We start from the raw sequence: 20,152 nt of genomic DNA on the forward strand, positions 1-20,152 counted from the left end.
ATTTGTTGACAGGAGGGAAGACTTGTTGTGAAGTGGTTGTTCCATTACATAGTAAAACAATTTGGCAATAAGATTTTTTAAAATCTGCCACAAAAAGAACAAAAATAGAGTTTAAAGCACAAGGCTAGTGTTCAGACAGTAGAGAGGAACAAGTCATGTCATAAGCAGGGACAGTTTTGTATCTACAGTAGTCCTGAATTTGTGATAGGATAGGCAAGAAAGTCAATTACATTATCTTACCTGTGCTGTTTGCCCTGAAAGGTCAGTTGTGGAACCAGATAGCGAAGACTGGTCATCCGAACCTGAACTACCCCCAATATTAGAAAGGACGCTCAATTCTGAAGCCGGCTGCAAAAGGGTAGAGACATTTAGTCCTTTTCAAGCAAGGGCGTGACAAAGTAAAAAAAAGCACCAAAAAAATTAATTAAATAGGTTCTCTGTTATCCAGTAATATGGTTCCCATTAAACATCTTTCCAACACTCTGGACTAGTCTGCAGTGACAGCTACACACCCCAGACAAAAATCTGATGTTCATTTCCTACTCTGTTCAGTCACTTGTGAAAGTATGGTGGCTAGCCTCGTAGGTATACTATTTGCCACATGCAGTGGTAAGAGTCTGTAGAGTTTGTCATTGGGAAGGCGACACAGCCATTTCCCCAAAATTGCTCTTGCTCCAACTAGGAAAGGAGCAATGTGAAACATGAGGGCAATTGTCGCAACAACTAGATATTTTGATGAATTAAAATAAATTGGGACAATTTTCTATGGTTGTGGCTGGATAGTCGGGAACTAAAAAAATTTTATGCCCTCTAAATAAAGCAAGTGGCAGAAGCAAAATCTACAAAGATTTTCAGGGAGCCAAATCAAAAATATTTTCAAAAGATTATGGGAATAAAGGGATAGTGGATAGCTCAAGGGCTAGTATGGATTGAAATGATGCTGTTAAATTCTATAAATTCAGAAGACACTAAACCAGGTGACAAGCAGATGTGACATTTACATCAAAATTGATTACCTAAAATTAGGCAATTGAACTGCAGTGCCCAGTTATTGTATCACATATTGGCAGTGAACTGCAAACAACCAAACTTTTAATTTTAAAACAGTAATCTTAACTTTCACAAGAAGAACCAGAGTCAAGATTCCCCCCCAACCCCAAATTAAAAACACTTTCAACTGTTTAAAATGGGGAAAACTGTCCTTCAACCGAGCGATATATAGAAAGACAGCAATTTGCCAATTTTAGCTCGAGTTTGCTATTGCAGACCTTCGAAGTACCAAGCTGACATCAAGACCCAATAGCAGAGGGGCACCAGTGAAGTCAAATCTCATCTCAGAAGTCAACCAGCCATCTCCAGGAAGAGGTCACGCAATTCTGGTTTATTCAAATTAAAAGCCATTACAATAGCTGCTCCCAAGATGTAAAAAGGAACTTCCATACTATAAACACTCATGGCACTATCAAGTTCAGTTTAGTAGTCCACCCAATTGGCCAATTGTTAGTTATGCACTTGTAGGCTAAATGGGAGGGAGCTCACTGCAGCAATTTAATGTCAAGCTTAAAACAAACTACCTCCTTCCTGAATAAGCTATTCAATTCCCAATCACAATCTGATCAAAATACCCTCCAGCAGTAGCTTTCACCAATTAGGAAACTAGAACTAAAAATTCCCCAAGTCCCAATGCAGGGGCAGGAGTACCCACACTCAGTATCCACAGAGTTACATCAGTCAAAGACTTGGAACAAGTGTCACTGAGCCACTTAACAGCCTTTCACACTACTAACCAAATGTAAAAAGTTTGTTCTTACCTTGGATGGGGATGGAATGATTTCAGTCTTGGTTTGTTGCTTCTGTTGTTGTTTTGGAACTAATCAAGAAAAACACATTAAACTGGCTGGCACAGTGGACAACAAGGAAACTGTCCAACAGAAATGGGGAAGCCCATGTGGAGTCATGAGCAAAAAAGTTTACTCCAGCTTAGAGACTCAAGGGAATAGCGAGGTGTGGGGAAAAAAAGTGAATGAAGCAGCAATGCCAAATTCAAATTCAATCTGCATACTCCAGAGACTGGAGCACAATCTAAGCTTATCTCCTCTGTAGTGTCTGACAGCATGTTAAATGTTTGTCTTCACAGTCACTGTAGAAAGAAACCAAGACACTTAAGCAGGCAAGTTCTCCTAGCGTCTTGGCCAATATTTGTTCTTCAACCAACACAATTTAAAAATGACAATGTATTGAACCTTGTTGTGCAAAAACTGACTATTTCCTCGAGTCTACACTTCAAAATTAGTTGAAACAACAAAATGCTGGAAGTACTGCTCGGGACCTGCCAGACCTGCAGAGTACTTTCAGCATTTTGTTTTTCAAAATTTTCAGCAACTGCTGTATTTCAGTTCTTCTTCAAAAAAAAGTTCCTTTGTTGTGAAGTACTGAGACAGAGATCATGAAAAGATCATGTAGAGGCAATGATTTTCTTCCTCCAGCATACAGAAGGCATGATACATTGGGTAGATATATAATGTGGTTCAGTGTGTCCAGCACTCCCAATGCATCCACTGCATTGTTTACGCAGTTACTCAAGCTGTTTAAAGGGAACAAGTTAAGTATGCTTCAAATATTACGAGTGTGAGATTCACAATGAATATTGTTTTGTTTGAAGTTAAGAATTTAATCCTATGTGCAAATCAGTGCATAAATTCAAGATGCATCAGATCGTGTTTGATGAATGGAGACCATTAGCAAATGTACTCTACACGCACTCACTACAAAAATAGCATTGCAATCCAATAATGTACCTTTTCCTTCTGAGATCTAACAATCAAGAATAAAAATTGTTAAGCTTCAAAAGGCAATACAAAATGCATTCTTTAATTGGAGGGAAAAAAATAGGCTGACCGATGCCTTATTAGTCAACTTGTTATGGGACAATGATGATTATTAAGTAGTACCCACTATGCAGGAGTTGCGCTTTGGAAGACTTATTCATAACATCAATATTGAAGCATCGAGATTATACTGTTAACAAAATTTGACCAAGAGCTTAGACAGAAGGTTCATTTTAAAAATGAGGTTCTTAGGAGATGGAGGAGGGAATTCTAAAACATGCAGCCCAAAGTTGTAAAAAGGCACAGCCAAAGGGTTATATACAAGGAGAGGCCAGTCAGGGGAATGTCGAGGTCTGGCAGGGGCAGAAGAAGTTTGAGACAAAGGGATTAAGCCATAGATATTTAAACAAAATTAGGTATTGGGAAGGCTAGGAGCAAAATGTGTGTCAGAAAGGAGTGTAAATATAAAAAGTCCTCGAAAGCCATATTTAACGTAGAGAATAAATACTGCATTTTTAAAAATATTACAACTCTGATCTGTAAAGGGCCATGTGGTTGCACTCGGGCTCCCCAAGTATTCTAGAATTCCCTCCTTAACAGCACTATGGGTGTACCTACACCACAGGGACTGCAGCAGTGCAAGGCAGAAGCTCACCATCACCTTCTCAAGCCAGTGACACCCACATCCCATGAGTAAAATAAAAAATCCAAAATATTAAAGCAAAAAATCACATCCAACTGTTCCATCCTCAGTCACATGGACATCAGCAGCCTGCAGCAACTAAAGATCAAAGCAAATCCATCTCCTGGACCTCCTCTGGCTGTACACTTACTGGCAAGCACAAATACATGATTAGGAATCAAACAAAAATGTTCCTCTTTAAGCTTTTTAAAAATGGGGCTGAGGGGTGTTTCCCCAATTATATCTTCATCCCAAATTAGTCTCCAACTTGTATCTCAATAAAAATCAAAGGCTTGGTCTGATCACAGAAGGATAAAAAGCCAGATCCACTCAGTTTTCCATCGTCATATATGCTGCCAGACTTCTTGTGTTTTTCCAGCACCCTCCATTTGAGAGGGGCTAAAGACCTCGCCCTGTATATATTTTTTTATAAACTAGAGAAATGCTCATTGCCATCTTTAAAAATTTCAAACTGAACAAAGACCCAAATGGTTGACCAGGTCTGTGATCCTTGAACAAAAACAGCAGTGAAACTCTTTTGGTGGAAGAATCTGTGCCCGCTGGCGCCAGGCAGTGAGAGCAGTGTGGTAGGAAGGCCAAAATCAGTTTCACGACACCATGAAACCAGTTTGCGATTGTCCGCCCAGCCCACCGATAGCAAGCAGCATTACCTGCCATCAGATGACAGGAACCTCGTACTACGTTTGCATATCATAAGGCTAGCCTGCTGTATTCATTCCCTTCCACCCCCTCCGGATCGTACGCCAACATGTTTCACAACAGCACAAGCGGCAGTGCAGCTCACCAAGTGCACTTCACTTGGGACCTGGAGGTTTGTTTGCCTATCTTGCTTTGGGCAGCACTTGGAATCATCAGCACTGGGCTTTGCAGACAACACCACTGGCAGGTCCCTACCTACCAGATCAGCCATAAGGCAGGGGTGGCTTTGTACAGCTGCAGGGCTTGGGCTGTACTGGAGGGAAGGGGGTATCCCAAGATTTGTGTGGGGGCGCAAGTTGATCTGTGCAAGTGGCCTCAAGATGGTGAGGGCTGAGGAGGCAGTCTCCAGAAGAGATGAGACCAGATGATGGAGATGTGAGGGTGTGTGTGTGTTTGTGTGTGTGGAAGAGCAAGTGGTAATGCTCCTTTAGCTGGCAGTGAGAAAGATGCCAGTGATTGTGCGACAGGCTTGAGTGAGAGTGTTTAGAGTGATGAGATGGTTGCCTTACCCTGGATGGCCAACCTCTTCTGTGCAACATTGGCTCTGCCATCGCCTACCAAGCCAGTGATAATGTTGCTGCCCCTCCTGTGGCCAGAGTGGGAGCAGAGGACATCACGACGGACCTCCAGTGTCCAGAGAAAGCACTCGGGTGACACAGCACTAAACCTGGGGGCTGCAGTCTTTCCTTTAGGGACCATGTCCTATTTGCAGCATTCCTGGGCCGGAAGCAGAGGTGTGCGCATGGCTATACTTAATGTGGCGCACAACATGATGAAGCAACAACGTGGTGGGCAAATTAGAGCCTGCCTCCCAAACAGCATGTTTTCTGGGAATGCATAATTAATGCAGCAGGTTTGAGACGTTACAGCATGAGAAGCCACCATTTCAGATGGCGGGTAAAACGTCATTTTACCTGCCCACTACTATAATTAGAGAAAATCTGGGGCGATTCTGCCCATTATCTCTGAATTAGGTCCGTGCAGCCCACAAAGAATTAGTTAGATGGTACAAAGGCCATGTGCATTTTCATAACCCAGGCTGGCCAACAAGGAGCTGCTCATCTGCTAAGACAAAGGACCCTGCAACCTTCTTTTCAATTCTTAATGGTTGGGACATTAAACCCCAGGGACCCAGACAATACACATCCCTCAACGCCAGAGTGGCAAGTGGGTGTCATGCGACATGGACCTCGGACTTAGGGAATCAGTAATATTGTCTTTCTGAACTGCAAAGGCCCAGTCTGCTATTTTACCATCTAAACAAGTTGGACACCTGGCCCCATCTACACTACTTCTATCAGAAAACCTACAGACCGATTCATCTCTGCATGCCTCATTGTGAAGTTAACACGACTGGAAAAGTGAATTATCCGCCATCAGTTTTCTGCTCACTGACCTTGGTCAAGGAATACCTCATTGGACTTTGATTCAGGACTCTGCAACCCACCTAAAAAATTTTCTGATGTCTGTGCACTGTAAATCTATTTTCTCTATCCCTCATGCTGCATGAATGCAAAAGGAGACAATGTTCTGACCCCAACCCCATGTTTTGTGCATGCAAATAAACTAACCCTTTGAGTTCTTCCATTCTAGAGTTTGCTGTGGGGTTATTTATGGAAAAAAGGATCATAAACAAAACGGGTTGGAAAATACACCACTGCACATAAAGGCAGAAGCAAATCAAAAAACAACTATTTACAGATAGGTGGAGAGGGATGAAACGAGTGGCGGGGGGGGGGTGGGGGGGGATAGACAGTGTTCCCTGCAAGCTTGAGTGAGACTCCTGAAGGCTGTGTTGCTGCCCAGTCCCAGAGTTAAGGACATGTCCTCAGAGCTGGAGAGGAACTTGGAATGGGAGGGAAAGGATCCAGTTGTTGTCATCCAAGTTGGTACCAATGATAATTGATAGCACTAGAAAAGGAGGTTCTGCTGAAAGAATTTGAACAGTTAGGAGCTAAATTAAAAAGTAATAATCCCAGGATTACTACCTGAGCCATGGGCAAACTGGAATAGGGTAAATAAAGTCAAGGAGTTAAATGCGTGGCTCAAAAATTGCTGTGGGAGGAATGAGTTTCCAGTTAATGGTGCACTGGCACCAGTACTAGCATAGAAGGGAGCTGTTCCAGCAGGATAGGCTTCACTTGAACCATGCTGGGACCAGTGCCCCGACTAATCAAATAACTAGGGCTGTACAGGGCTTTAAAGTAAATGGGTGGGTGGATTCTGGAGAGGGGATACGTAGGCTAACGAAGCAAAAGGATATGGTGGCATTGCAGGGCAGCTATTTAGGTAATGATACCCAGAGTGTGACAGGAAGGGACAGAGAGTGTACAAACAAAAAAGAAAAGCAGCAAATAGGGTCAAAGGGGGAAAAAGCAAAATTAATGGCTCTTTACTTAAACGCACATAGTATTCAGAATAGAATTAGCGGCACAAAGAGGTTAGTGGGCGTGATCTTATAGCCGTTACAGAGACAGTGTTACAAGGAGATCAAAGCTAGGAGCTAAATATTCAGGGATATGTGGCTTTTCAAAAGGACAGGTTAGGAATAAAAAGGGTGGTGGGGGTGTCTTTGTTAGTATAAGATGGAATAAGTACAATAGCAAGAAATGATCTTGGATTGGAAGATGTAGAATCCATATGGGTGGAGTTAAGAAATAACAAGGGGACGAAAACACTGGTGGGAGTAGTCTATAGGTCCCCTAACAGTAGCTGTACTGTAAGACCGAGAATAAATTAGGAGATAATGAGGGCAAACAAAAAAAAAAGTAGCACATTAAATCATGGGTGACTTTAACCTTCATGTAGATTGGGAAAAAAATCAAACTGGCAGAGGTCGCCACAAGCAAGAATTCAGAGTGCATTCAGGAGTTTCCTAGAACAATATGTTGTGAATCCGACCAGGGATTAGGTAATGTGTAATGAGGCCGGTTTAATAAATGATCGGAGTAAAGGATTCCCTAGGAAACAGTGACATAAACTGAATGCTAAATTCTACCATGTTGAGTGTGAGAAACTTGGGTCAGAAACTACTGTGCCAATCTTAAATAAGGGCAATTACAAAGGAATGAGGGCAGAGTTGGCTGGAGTGGAGTGGGAAAGGAGGTTAGCAGAAAAGTGTGTTGAACAATGGCAGACATTTAAGAAAATAGTTCATGGCTCACAACAAAGATATATCCCAGTGAGGAAGAAGGATTCTAGGAAGGGGATAGACAAACCATGGATAACGAAGGAAATTAAAGATAGTGTGGCAAAGGTCAGTGGTAAGACAGAGGATTGGGAAAGTTTTAAAAACCAACAAAAGATGACCAAAAAATAATAAAGAGGGAGAAATTAACCTGACGTTAAACAATTAATATAAACAAAACAAGACAGCAAAAGCTTCTTTAAATATATAAAAAGGAAGAGAGGCCAGTGAACGTAAGGCCCCTTAGAGAATGAGGCTGGGGAAATAATAATGGGGAACCAAGAAATGGCAGAGGGCTTGAATAAATATTTTGCCTCAGTCTTCATGGTAGAAGGCACTAATAGGATGCCAAAAATACTAAATAATCAAGGGGCAACAGGGCCAAGGGTAGGGGGGGCTATAAGGCCAATAAGTCCCATAGACCTGATGAGTTGCATCCTAGGATATTAAAGGAAGTAGCTACACAAATAGTAGATGCACTGGTAGTAAATCTTCCAAGAATCCTTAGATTCTGGAAAAGTCTCAAGATTGGAAAACTGCCAATGTAACACCCTTATTCAAAAAGGGGGGAGACAAAAAAAATACAGGTAATTATAGGCCAGTTAGCTTAACATCTCTGTCATTGGGAAAATGTTATGAGTCTATTATAAAGGATGCAATAGACATGCATTTAGAAATGCATAATATAATCAAACAGAATCAGCATGGCTTCATGAAGGGGAAATCACACCTGACAAATTTTAAAATTCTTTGAGGTGGTAACAAGCAGGGTAGATAAAGAGGAACCAGTGGACACAATATTTTGGATTTCCAAAAGGCACTTGACAAGGTACCACACACAAGGCTACTTAAGGGCCAGTCCATGCAGTTGGGGGGTAGTATATATTAGCATGGATAGAGGATTGGCCAACTAACAGAAAACAGAGCTGGGATAAGGGGGGCATTTTCAGGATGGCAACCTGTAACTAGTGTTACAGTGCTGGGGCCTCAATTATTTACAACATATATTAATGACTTAGATGAGCTAAGTGAATGTACTATCACCAGGTCTGTGGACAACAAAAATAGGTGGGAAGGTAAGTGATGAGGATGACAAAATCTACAGAGGGAAATAGATAGTTTGAGTAGTCAAAAACTTGGCAAACATAATATAATGTGGGAAAATGGGAGGTTAATTTCAAAGGGAATGGAGTATAAAAATAGGGAAGTCTTGCTAAAACTATACAAGGCACTAGTTAGACCACACCCAGAGTACTAAATAGTTCTGCTCCCCTTAGCTAAGGGAAGATATACTGGCATTGGAGGCAGTCCGGAGAAGGTTCTCTAGGTTGATTCTGGGTATGGAGGAATTTTCTTATGCAAGGTGAAGTAGGTTGGCCTGTACTCTCTGGAGTTTAGAATGAGAGGCAACCTTATTGAAACATGTAAGATTCTTAGGGGGCTTAACGGGGGCCAAGAGGTTGTTACCCCTTGTGGGAGAGTCTAGGACCAGAGGGCATAATCTCAGAGTAAGAGGTCACCCATTTAAGACAAATGAGGGGGAATTTCTTCTGAGGGTAGTGAATCTGTGGATTTCTTTACCGCAGAGACCATAGGGGCTGGGTCGTTAAGTATATCGAAGGCTGAGATAGACAGAATTTTAATCATCAGTCAGGGAATCAAGGGTTATGGGGAAAGGCAGGAAAGTGGAGTTGAGGATTATTAGATCAGCCATGATCTCACTGAATGCCAGAACAGACTCAAATGGACAGAATGGCCTACTTCTGCTCCTATGGTCTTGTGCTGTTTAAATTAACCGCCCCCCCCCCCTCCTGTCCGTAATGCTTTCAAATCTACAAAATCTGCAGCATTTTGCTTTTATTAAATCCATCCACTAGCCTGAAAGCTTTACTTGTTATCTTATTTGCAAGTTATCTACTGGATTTCTCCAAGAGTGTATTAAACCCAAGGTTGTGCCAGTTTTCATTTCCAAACGAATCGATAATGCTAAAGGTGAGACACTTTCCCACGATTGAGCGAGCGTTTATGCGAGATGAGATTGAACAGATTGGTAGTCGGGTTACTCATATACACCATGCCTACACTGCGCTTGGTCTGAGGTGCACAAATCTCTTTTTGATTTGATCTGTTCATTCTGCTATATTGCTTCAATAGATGACTGCACCATAAACAGTACCCATTTGAAACACGTCCACACCATAAACTCATTTAAGCAGAAGCGGTTTGGAAATGCAATTAACACCACCACTAAACACAAATCTTCCTAACCGTGTACTCAGAAGCAAGGAGTTTGGTCTTACATACGGTTTCAATTTTGATGTGCCTTCACCCAAATTAAACGGGAAGAGGAAGGGGTATTTGCCAAGTTTAAACTCTACTCCCAATTATCCTGCCATAAAACAGCGTCCACTGAAGATACTGAATCCTTGAAATCGCACCTAGCTGATCTAGCACAGGCATATTGCTGGATTCCAAACAAGCTGTTCGACTTCCATATGCAACGCCAATGTCTTAGTGTTGCAAAGCCTTAAGGCCAACCCAGACATACACATCAGTAAACCTGACAAAGGGACAAGACTAGTTAACCTTAACAAGCGTGACTATACCAACAAAATGCAAACCATTCTTAATGATGTGTTCAAATTCATATCCATTGGACCTGCTGTTCAACATGACCAGACAGTCTTGCTCAAAGGCAAGCTAAAAAAACTCACTGAACTTTTTTTTATTCATTCACAGGATGTGGGCATCACTGTCTGGGTCAGCATTTATTGCCCATCCCTAGGTGCCCATAGGGTGATGGTGAGCTGCCTGCTTGAACCACTGCAGTCCATGTGGTGTAGGTACACCCACAATGCTGTTAGAAAGGAAGGGCAAGGGGGTTCCAAGATTTTGACCCAGCACAGTGAAGGAACGGCAATATATTTCCAAGTCAAGATGAAAAGTGGCTTGGAAAGGAACTTCCAGGTGGTTCCATCTATCTGCTGCCCTTATCCTTCTAGATGGTAGCAGTCGTGGGTTTGGAAGATGCTGTTGAAGGAGCCTTAGCATGTACCAACTATCAGATGCACTGCAATGAGCTGCCATGTGATACATGACAGGGTTTGCCCTCAGCTCACTGTGTCCACGTATGTATAGGCTGCCCAAAGATACAAGTTAAGTCCCTTTACACCCCATCTTATCATTGGCTGGCTCTGCACAACATAAGTTAGCCAAATGGCTACAAGCAGTTTTGGACAAGTTTTCCACAGAGTGTAGGAATCCATCAATTTTGCAAAGGCCATACAGGACTTGCATATCGATATGCAAGTTGTGTCCATGTGCTCATTGCTAGCCTATTCACCAATGTTCCACTTAAGCCATAGAAAGTCATGCTGCAGCACTAGATCATGGCAACCTAGACACACCTGAATCAGTATTCAATGAATTTACGAACACAACAACTCATGCAATTGAGTTCAGTTTTAACGACACAACGTATGCCCAAATAGATGCTATTGCCATGGGGTCCCTTCTAGGTCCAGCTCTCTCAAACATCTTTCTTGGGTTCCATGAGAAGCATGTCTTTGATGGAATGACACCTAGCCTCCTAACCCTTGCATATTTGATGTGGATGATATGTTTGCTACATTTAAATCCACAGCTGTATGAAATAATTTCCTTGCATGTATTAATGGGCTCCATCTTGTGCTCAAACTCACCTTTGAAATGGAGCAGTCAAATGAACTCCCTTTCCTTATTAAACTCCTAGTTGAGAAATCTGCTGGGGGTTCTCTATCACAAGCCTACTTTCACTGGTCAATACACATATTGGGATTCTTATAGTTCCACATGCCATAAGATTGGTCTCATGTAAATAGGGCCCAAGCCATTTACTCACCAAGCAAACTTGATGCTGAAATAGGGCACAAAGGCATCCTGCAGGATAAAGGCTACCCTGATCAGATCATTTCGTGCTATATACCACGCACACTCATGAACAGGCCCAAGGCCGTTACTTTCAGCCCTGAAAAGTGTCTAGTCTACTCAGATTAGCCTGGAAGGCCTAGTATCTCAAAAATGTGAGCAAGTGAAGCTAGCCGTTTCACACTGTTATGCAGTAGTGACACGAGTGGTATTCACCAGTAACAGAATGCTGCTGTCAAGCCAAAAAGACATTCTGCCTATCACACAAATGATTAACTTAGTTTATGAATTTTAGTGCTAGTGTAATGCTAGATATGTAGGCCACAAGTCCCAAAGACAGGCAAATTGTATCAAACAGCATGTCCCAGCCACTGTTCACAACGGGCAAGGACAGACCATACCCAACCAGTCCGTGCTTGCAAAGCTGAGTCCAACATTAGATGAGATTCATTTGTTAAATAATCCTCAGTTTGCTAAGAATTACACTGACAACCAATTTAAGACTCAGTTAGGCTCAGCGTGGCACATTTGCATATACTGGAAACAAAATATATTAATACAGGGTCATGCTCTTTGCAAACAGAAAGAACATGTACACACATTGCACCTGTTTCAGCTAAACAAGTGACAGCCATTCGCTGACTCATTCCTCAGGAAAATGCTTTGACCAATCGTAGTCAAGCTGCCTAGTTTAAATTTCAAAAATGCTTGGCACTTAACTGTCAGTCACCATCATTGGTGCATTCCCCATGCCAAATCCCCCTACCAGAGCCCACTTGCTAACCAATCAGCACTCTTCTCATACAGTATAAGTGCAGTTTTCCCTTATGTTGGTACTCATACAAAAAGTGTCCTGACCAGAGCAAGATAAAAAGCTTCGACATGTCTCTTTTTCAACAATATTCAGCCTGAAAACTGTAGCATTTAACTCTCCAAAAATTGTACCATTACTAAATCTCATGTAGTTACAAAAAACTAACAGCTTAATTCATAAAAACTTGGAATCATGTTATCCAGGTTGTATGCTGGGTAGCATATAGACATTGGATAGTATGCCAGGAGATCAGAACAGCAGGTCCTGCCAATGCTCAAAACACGAGCCTTCTGCTTTTCTCCTTCCCCCAACTCTTAAGCTTACATACTTCAAGTGCACAATTTCTTGATACCAGATGTCTGCCAGCAAGTGTTAACTCCCCATAAAGAATGTTTTATTTTTAAACAAAATGCCTCTGAAGCTCTTTTAACTTATCAAAACTCAACTTCAGATATCCAAGCACAAATGAGCATAGCTTTAGATTAGAATGGATACATCTGTTACCTTGCACTGCAGATGGCTGTGTTAATAAATCTTAAGAGGGGAGGAAGAAAAGCTTCATACCTGCAGCATTGAGTGATATTGTAGCCTTTTGTGATCCAATAGCACTTTGTGAAGGGGTGTCAGAATCCAACATAGAATCCTAGGAGTTTAATAAAAATGTTCAAAATTCAGTTTTCAAAGAGCTCACAATGAAAAATGTTCCTCACTTGGATTAGAATAATATTCATGTATGAATTACAAAAATCCACTTGTGGAAGTATTAAGACAACCTCAAGCCTTAGAAGGCAGCAATGGACACAAGCTTTGGGCCCTACCTTGAATTATCCACCTTTTAGCCTATTTCGATCCCTTCCCTTCCACCCCACCCACCCCCCACAACCCCACCTCACCTCCACCTTGCTCATCCTGCTTTCTACACTTAATTAGCACATTCCTTAGATAATATCATCACCTTCAACACCTCTTTGTCCTTTTGTCTATGGCATCTTTTGGTTATCTCCACCTATCACTGGCCCTCTATCCAGCTCTACCTGTCTCTCTTCCACCCCCCCCCCCCCCCCCCCAACCCACCTTAAACCAGCTTATATTTCACCTCTTTTCTATTTTTACTGAGTTCTGATGAAGAGTCATACGGACTCAAAACGTTAACTGTGTTCCTCTCCGCAGATGCTGCCAGACCTGCTGAGTTTTTCCAGGTATTTTTGTTTTGGATTTCCAGCATCTGCAGTTTTTTTGCTTTTATCTATTTGAATAAGGATTAAATGGTTTACAGCCAAGTGGGTGCCAAGGCATTACAGATAGATATGAAGATATTACTTATGTTGGCTGGAAATTCAGATGATTTGAGTGGCAAGATGCATTCAAGTTTTGTTTAATACAACAGAACACAAAAGAGCTATTCATTCAGACTACAGAGCTGAACACAAAACAAACATGGATAACTTGTAAAACAATGGCTTGAACAGAGGCCAAGTGACAAGTATGAAGTTATCAAAACATTGGTTATTAAGAGAATGGAACACACATGGTGACATTCAGCACATGATCTTTGATAAGTGATACAACTCCAACTCTCTCATTCCCCATGACATCCTTCCTATAATTGCATCCAGAATTCAAATGATATTCCAGATGCGATCCAGCCACTTTTTGTAGAGACTCAGCATGACTATTTTAATTCGTTCAAGGGACACAAGCATCTCTGGCCAAGGCCAGCATTTATTGCCCACCCCCAATTACCTAAAGCAATAGCAGCTGCCTTGAACTGCTGGAGGTCAGGAATACAAAGTAAGTCACTTATGCCTCCGTTATAAATTCATTATTATTGTTACTTCGTTAACCAGCCTTCTCAACTTGTCTTTCCAAGTTCAAAGATCCGTGTTCACATAGCCTGGTCTCTTACCTGTGCATTGTTTCAAATTTTACCATTTAATCACAAAAGCCTCTTCTCATTCTTCCTGCCAAGATGCACTTTGCACAGCTCTGCACCAAAAGTCATCTTCCCATTTTACCAGCCTATGTTCTCATTAGTGTCATCCGCAAACTTTGAAATTATTCTCAGTGTACCCAAATACAGGGTCCCAAGAGACCTAGGGAACACCACTGTGTACATCCCTCCAGTCTGCAAAGCAACTAACCAACCATTGACCACCACCCTGCATTCTATGCCTTCAATTCTTTCCATGCTGCCACTGTCCCTCTAATCCCATGGGCTTTAGTTTTGCTAACAAGCCTATTTTGTCATTTTAAATGCCTTTTGAAAGTCAATATAAACAATGGCACTACCTCAACCTTATAACAAAGTAGTAACCATGGGTGAAAGGAAAATTTCAGTAGGAGATTTTATTAGAACACTGGGGCAGAATCTGGAATGTGCAAAAAAAAAATTCCACATGCCTGAATGAAATGACATGTCCCTTGTATCTGAGACATCAGGTCTTGAAGCTTCTGCCTCCTGAGTTCTGGATCCTTTGGCAGCGATGAGGTTGAGCAGAACTCTGCAGTAACCTGTTGCACCACCTTTGATACCTAACAAGGATTTAACCAGTACTCAAGATCAGTTCTGTATTAAAATACAGAAACAGCAGATGCTTGAAACAAGCACAGCATCCAATTACAACAAATGCTCCAATGAATTTTTTTGCAGCAATTAACATGACACTTCTAGTATTTGTCAGACATGGACTAACATAGTTGTTTTTTAATCCTTTGAAAATGCAGGTACATTATATAAAACGCACACAACTCTTACACTGCTTTTAAATCAGAACCACTGCTATTGCACTGCCAGTGACATTGGTATCCATTGTAGCTAAGAAACAAACCTTAGTCAAACAAGAATGGAAGAAACGCAAGTGCTTTAGATCACCTCAAGGCCCAGTTAGTCAGCCAGACTATTGGTTCAGTTAAATGTGACACAATTTATTTTTTTTATAAAAACTAAATCAATTGGATGTTATTGATCATTTGCCAAGTGAACAAAAAAAAACTTATTTCCCAGCTATGAGGTGGTTGTAAGCTTTTCCTTGGTATCAGTCACTAATTCCCATTCAGGTACCCACGATCAGAAATATAACCTGGATCCACAACCAACAGTGTGAACTATTCTGCTAATCAAGCCAGATAATAGAAAAGGCTAAGACCAAGTATTTTGTTCTCAGATCAAGTGTTTCTAGAAGCAAGGCAAACTCCCCTCGCAACACCCCCCCCCACGGCCCTCCCAAAGTTGTCCAGCACATAAGTCATCCAGTACCTTGTACTGCCATTCCCCCTCCCCCAACCCAGGCCCCAATAAAACAAAAACAAAAAATAAAAACAAAAAAATCTTTTGCAACAGTAAATGCGAATCCAGAATCAACAGTTGTCAGCCAGTACTGACTGGAGCCCAAATTGAAAACAAGTCACACCTGGAAGGGCCTTGGCATACAGTCGTCACTTCAGTTTATCCATGGTGTTCCTCCAATATATCACCTACACCAGTCAGGCGAAGAGCCATTTTAATTAATCGTGTGTTGGGTTCAGAGCATGCCACCCAATCTAACACTTATGGCACATTTCCTTTCCCTACCTACAATCAAATAGGTAGTAACTTCTTAACTATGCTCTATTATTATAAGTAACAGCAAATAGTCTTTTTCGAAAGCTGAAGTTTGTTAGAGGGCAAATATGGAGATCAAAATCTACTTGATACCCTGAAGGCTCATTCCAAAAATCAGGTACATTGACTGCAAATTTAGGAGAGCAGAAATTCCTCCTGTTACGTGTGTTCCAAAGTTTCACCCCACCATAGTTGCCAATACCCAAGTTAAAACAATGTGCCATCTTCACAAACAAGTGCCACTAATCACCATAGTTTGTGTTTCAAAGCAAATCAGGTTTTACCCACTTGCTTTACTTCAGTTTCATGTTTTGATGTACGATCCCGTTTCTAAAGAGAGAAAAGAGGGTCATTAGTCACAACATGCAGGTACTTCATGGCCACCAAAGCCTGCCTGCCACTTTCTCACCTCTTTGGGTTCAGGCAGAATTCTCTTTGGTTCAGCAGATTCTTTTGGGACAGATCCCGATTCCCACCTTTTTGTCTCCTGCACGTCAGCATATTGTACATCCCACTTTTTGGGCTGCTGCTCCTCCAACTTCCTATTGACATACTCCGTACCCCATTTTTTGAGGGATTCCTTGTCCTGTTTTTTATCAATGTATTCGTCATCCCACTTCTTAGGGGATGTTTCCTCATGCTTTCTACTGATGTAATCAGTGTCCCATTTTTTGGGAACATCCTCTTGCTTCCTGCCAACATACTCAGCTTCCCAGTTCCTTGGTTTCTCTGGCTGTTTCACAGCACAATCATTTTTGTTCAGGTACTGCCTATTCAAAAACTGAAAAAAAAAGTTGATTACATAACTTACTGTTATGAGCAAAGCATCCAAAGAAACACTTGTTACAAACTCCCAATTTCTACTCATTATACAGAAATGGAAAAAGGGCAAGTGCTCACTGTTTTGCATTTATGAGCTGAACGCACTCAACCAGAGCAAAAGTTGAATTAACACTGCTCAAGAAGAGGTTATTGTTGATCAAAAGTGAAGATAGTCAGCCCAACAGTACAAATTAGCCATACGGAGCTGAACCAAAAGCCTCAAATCAAAGAAAGGTCAAGCGCGCCATAAGAAATTAATGGATTCAAAATGTACCGGTCACTAATTTCATCTGGTTCAAAGCAGTTTCTGTATTGTCCAGGGCATTAGACAGATAGTTAAGCTACTTCTATACAGTCCTCCTGCTGATTCCATTGAATCTTGTACAAGATAAATTCAGGATCCTTAAAGAAAATCAGGCTTGCAAATATTTGAATTTGTAAAGCTAATTGACAATTTGTTCCAAAATTTTTGGCATGAACAAAACCATTTTACTAGAGAAATAAAAAAAAGTCACTCAGCGTACTTGGACTTCTCAGGGATGTCAGCTGTGGCTCACTGGTAGCAATCTCAAACCCACAACCTTCTGACATGTCCAAAGTGCCAATATAGATTGCATAATCTAATCTAGGCAGACTGCAGTGCAGTACTGAGAGAGAGTTTGGCTTTATTGACGGGCTGTCTCAAGATGTTAACTCAGGCCTCATCTACCTTTAGGTAACATAAAAAATGGCATTTTAGATCAAGAGCAGACAAGTTCTTCTGCCATCCCAGCCAACATTTTATCAAAACACTAGAAAAAGATAGATCTTGCTGCGTGTAAATTGGCCACTGCATTTCCTAAGTTGAAATGGCGACTGTAATTCAATGCCTTAGAATGTAAAGCCAGTGGAAGGCACTATGTGAACAAGCTTTTCTTCCCCAGCCTTTTATTGATTTGGAATTAATTTAGGAAAACCAAACCTGCAGGACCAAGTCACCATGTAACTAGTAAACAACCATTTTCAATTAAAAAGGATTCTTTCCTCTCAACAATTTAAAAAGGCCCCAAAAGCCAATGTGGGAATGATAGCTTATGAGCAACATTAAAAAAAAAAAGAGTTGTACCTCTCTTGGCTGCATTTCATTTGAGCACAAAAAATGCCGGTCAGATTCTGTAATAAAAGAAAGTTTACAAACAGGAAGTTAAAAGCAAACCTCATACAGATGTTATGAGCAAGTAACCGAGCCCAAAAATTTTCTAATCTCCAAGGAGGTATTTTATTTCTTTCCTACCAGGTTTGCCTTGAAGCAAACATGGGCTCCTAGTTACAGCTGCACACGTAAAAACCTATTGCAAACAAGCCGCAAAATCCAAAAGTTTGAGGGCAAGTGGTCCCAAATCATGGTTACTGCAACTCTCTGCTGTTAGTTTGCAGGATATCACGTCACCATGTACGGACTAAACCCAAGGGACCAGTACAACATACAAATTTGAAGCTTTAACAAGTGGGCACAATCTTTACATTCACTAAAGGTGAAATATTGGAAGTATAGGTAATATTGACAAACCAATCCACAATGACATGCAGGATTTTGTTTAGATAATTAAACATGCAGGCTGTTACAGACCAGAGGTGAAATGTGACCAATTGTACAAACCATGTCCAGCTTGTGGTTTTCACTTCCCACTAACTACTTTTCCCCCCATTCCTGGGATAAGCAAGATCATAAGAGCTTAAAAAAAAAAACATGCATTGCATCAGTCAACAGGGCTGCCCAAATTGAAGTAATTCCCTCCAATTCTAACCTAAATGCTTTGCTATTTTACAGTCCACACACCCAGTCAGGCTGAGACCTTGAAACAAGACTGCACTTCAACAAAATATTGAAACCTCACCTAGAATTAGCTTTTTTTTAAAAAAATTGTCAAATAGTCAAACAACGAAAGAATATAGCAGCTCTCAAATGTTCCTTTCTGTTAAGTCACCTCTCCACACTTGTAGAATAATTTCATCCTTCCCAAGCACATGAAAAGGACAGATCAATACAATCTCCACACCTACAGTGAAAGTGGATTAATGATGTCTACATCGTGTCTCAAATAGGTCAGTAGGATGGTTCTAGCGTGTGGTTGAAGAGAGTTAGTGTGCTTTCTGCTTTTGTGTGCTAGTTGGCTTGTCATTTTCAGCCTACACTGCTGGCTAGCAGCAAAGCAAAAGAGAGAACGAAATGTGTAAGACTCTTCCTGTTAGCATACAGCCTCTCGTTCAGCAAGGCCTCGGCTCTGCCTCCTCATGGCAACACATGGAAACTTAGTCTTCATCAATTAATATCAATGGATATTAGAGGTCTTTTCAGGGCAGTGTTTTATCAAAGCCAGGAGCACAACATTTTAACAACTCTTCTGTCCAAGAAGTTTCCTGAATTCTACCCTCCTCCTTTCCTTGGAAGCAGAAGGACACAAGTCAAAAAAGTTTCATTACAACATACTGGCAAACTGGGCAAAGCTCCCAAAAGATGTAGCTACATTATCAGAACCCAAGAATAGTGAGCTATTGGAACTAATTTGATTCTTAGTTCTAGCACAAAACATTCAATCCTACAAAATGCAAAAGGAGGAATAGAGCTTCTTCACCCAAACGCTATCAGAACCAAAACCACAAACAATTTATGAAACACTTGTGGGGAAAAATTTCTATTTGCGCAGAATTCAAGGGGGAAGCCCCCCACTTTAGAACCAGTTCTGCCAACACACACTACAGAAATAGTAGTGTTACAATACCAAGAATTCCCCATTTCCAACCTAAAGGAATGGATTAAGCCAGTTTTCATCCAAGCACTAATAGTGTATGTTAGGAGGTGGGCTCAGAGACAAAGTTAACTGCAGATTCAGGTCTTAGCATTTACTGAAGTCATGCAAGGTACAGTAGCAGTGATTGTGTTACTGGACTAGTAATCTAGAGGGCTGGACTGATGATCTACATACACCACAACATCTGAGGAATTTAAAAGTCAGTTATTAAATAAATTTGGAATTTAAAGGATGTATTAGTAATGAAACAAAATGATAATACTGCAAAATGGTTTAAACCCATCTGGTTCATTGTCTTCCAGGGAAGGCAATTATCCCTATCCAGTCTGGTTTGCAGCACTCTAGACCCACAGCATTGTAGTTGACTTTGAACTGCCCTCTGAAATGGACTGCCAAGACATTCAGATCATAATGGTAAAGAATCAGAATAAAACTCAGGGACCACATAGTATCAACTTGGGTAATCACAGAAAGAGAAGGGGGAAGGGGGGAGGCAAGGCACCTCAGCGAGCAAAAGAAATAAAATAATTTAAAATAAGGGGACCTGGAGGCAATAACAAGAGCTATCGAATCCTCTGCCACTCCAGAGCAGCCATACTCAGAGAAATCAAAGTGTGACATCACTGAAAAACAGATAAATGAATGGTTGGTGAATATTTTGCTCGTTTATCATAAACTCATGAGTTGCAAGGTTTTATTAGTTGCATTAAGTTTACTAGGAGTTAACATTGGAAGTAGCAGTATTTATTAATAAGAAAAATAAATCATAAAGATGGCAGGGCAGGTGATGTGTTACAAAT

At 41.1% G+C, this 20,152-nt stretch overlaps 1 protein-coding gene and 1 long non-coding RNA gene across 7 annotated transcripts in view; one reads left to right on the forward strand and one right to left on the reverse strand.

Moving 5' to 3' along the window:
* LOC121293286 overlaps positions 1 to 20,152 on the forward strand; it is an 81,402-nt gene that overhangs the window by 55,633 nt on the left and 5,617 nt on the right. The window lies entirely within an intron of this gene.
* caprin2 (caprin family member 2) overlaps positions 1 to 20,152 on the reverse strand; it is a 77,079-nt gene that overhangs the window by 44,429 nt on the left and 12,498 nt on the right. For all 6 annotated transcript variants that reach the window (XM_041216181.1, XM_041216180.1, XM_041216178.1 and 3 more), the window contains 6 exons: positions 17,666 to 17,712; positions 16,148 to 16,519; positions 14,538 to 14,669; positions 12,702 to 12,780; positions 1,812 to 1,870; positions 241 to 348 (listed from right to left, as the gene is read on the reverse strand). In XM_041216181.1, coding sequence (XP_041072115.1) covers positions 241 to 348; positions 1,812 to 1,870; positions 12,702 to 12,780; positions 14,538 to 14,669; positions 16,148 to 16,519; positions 17,666 to 17,712 — 797 coding nt within the window. The remainder of the gene's footprint in view (positions 1 to 240; positions 349 to 1,811; positions 1,871 to 12,701; positions 12,781 to 14,537; positions 14,670 to 16,147; positions 16,520 to 17,665; positions 17,713 to 20,152) is intronic.

This window comes from Carcharodon carcharias, chromosome 21, assembly GCF_017639515.1.
Source record: "Carcharodon carcharias isolate sCarCar2 chromosome 21, sCarCar2.pri, whole genome shotgun sequence".
Taxonomy (NCBI): domain Eukaryota; kingdom Metazoa; phylum Chordata; class Chondrichthyes; order Lamniformes; family Lamnidae; genus Carcharodon; species Carcharodon carcharias.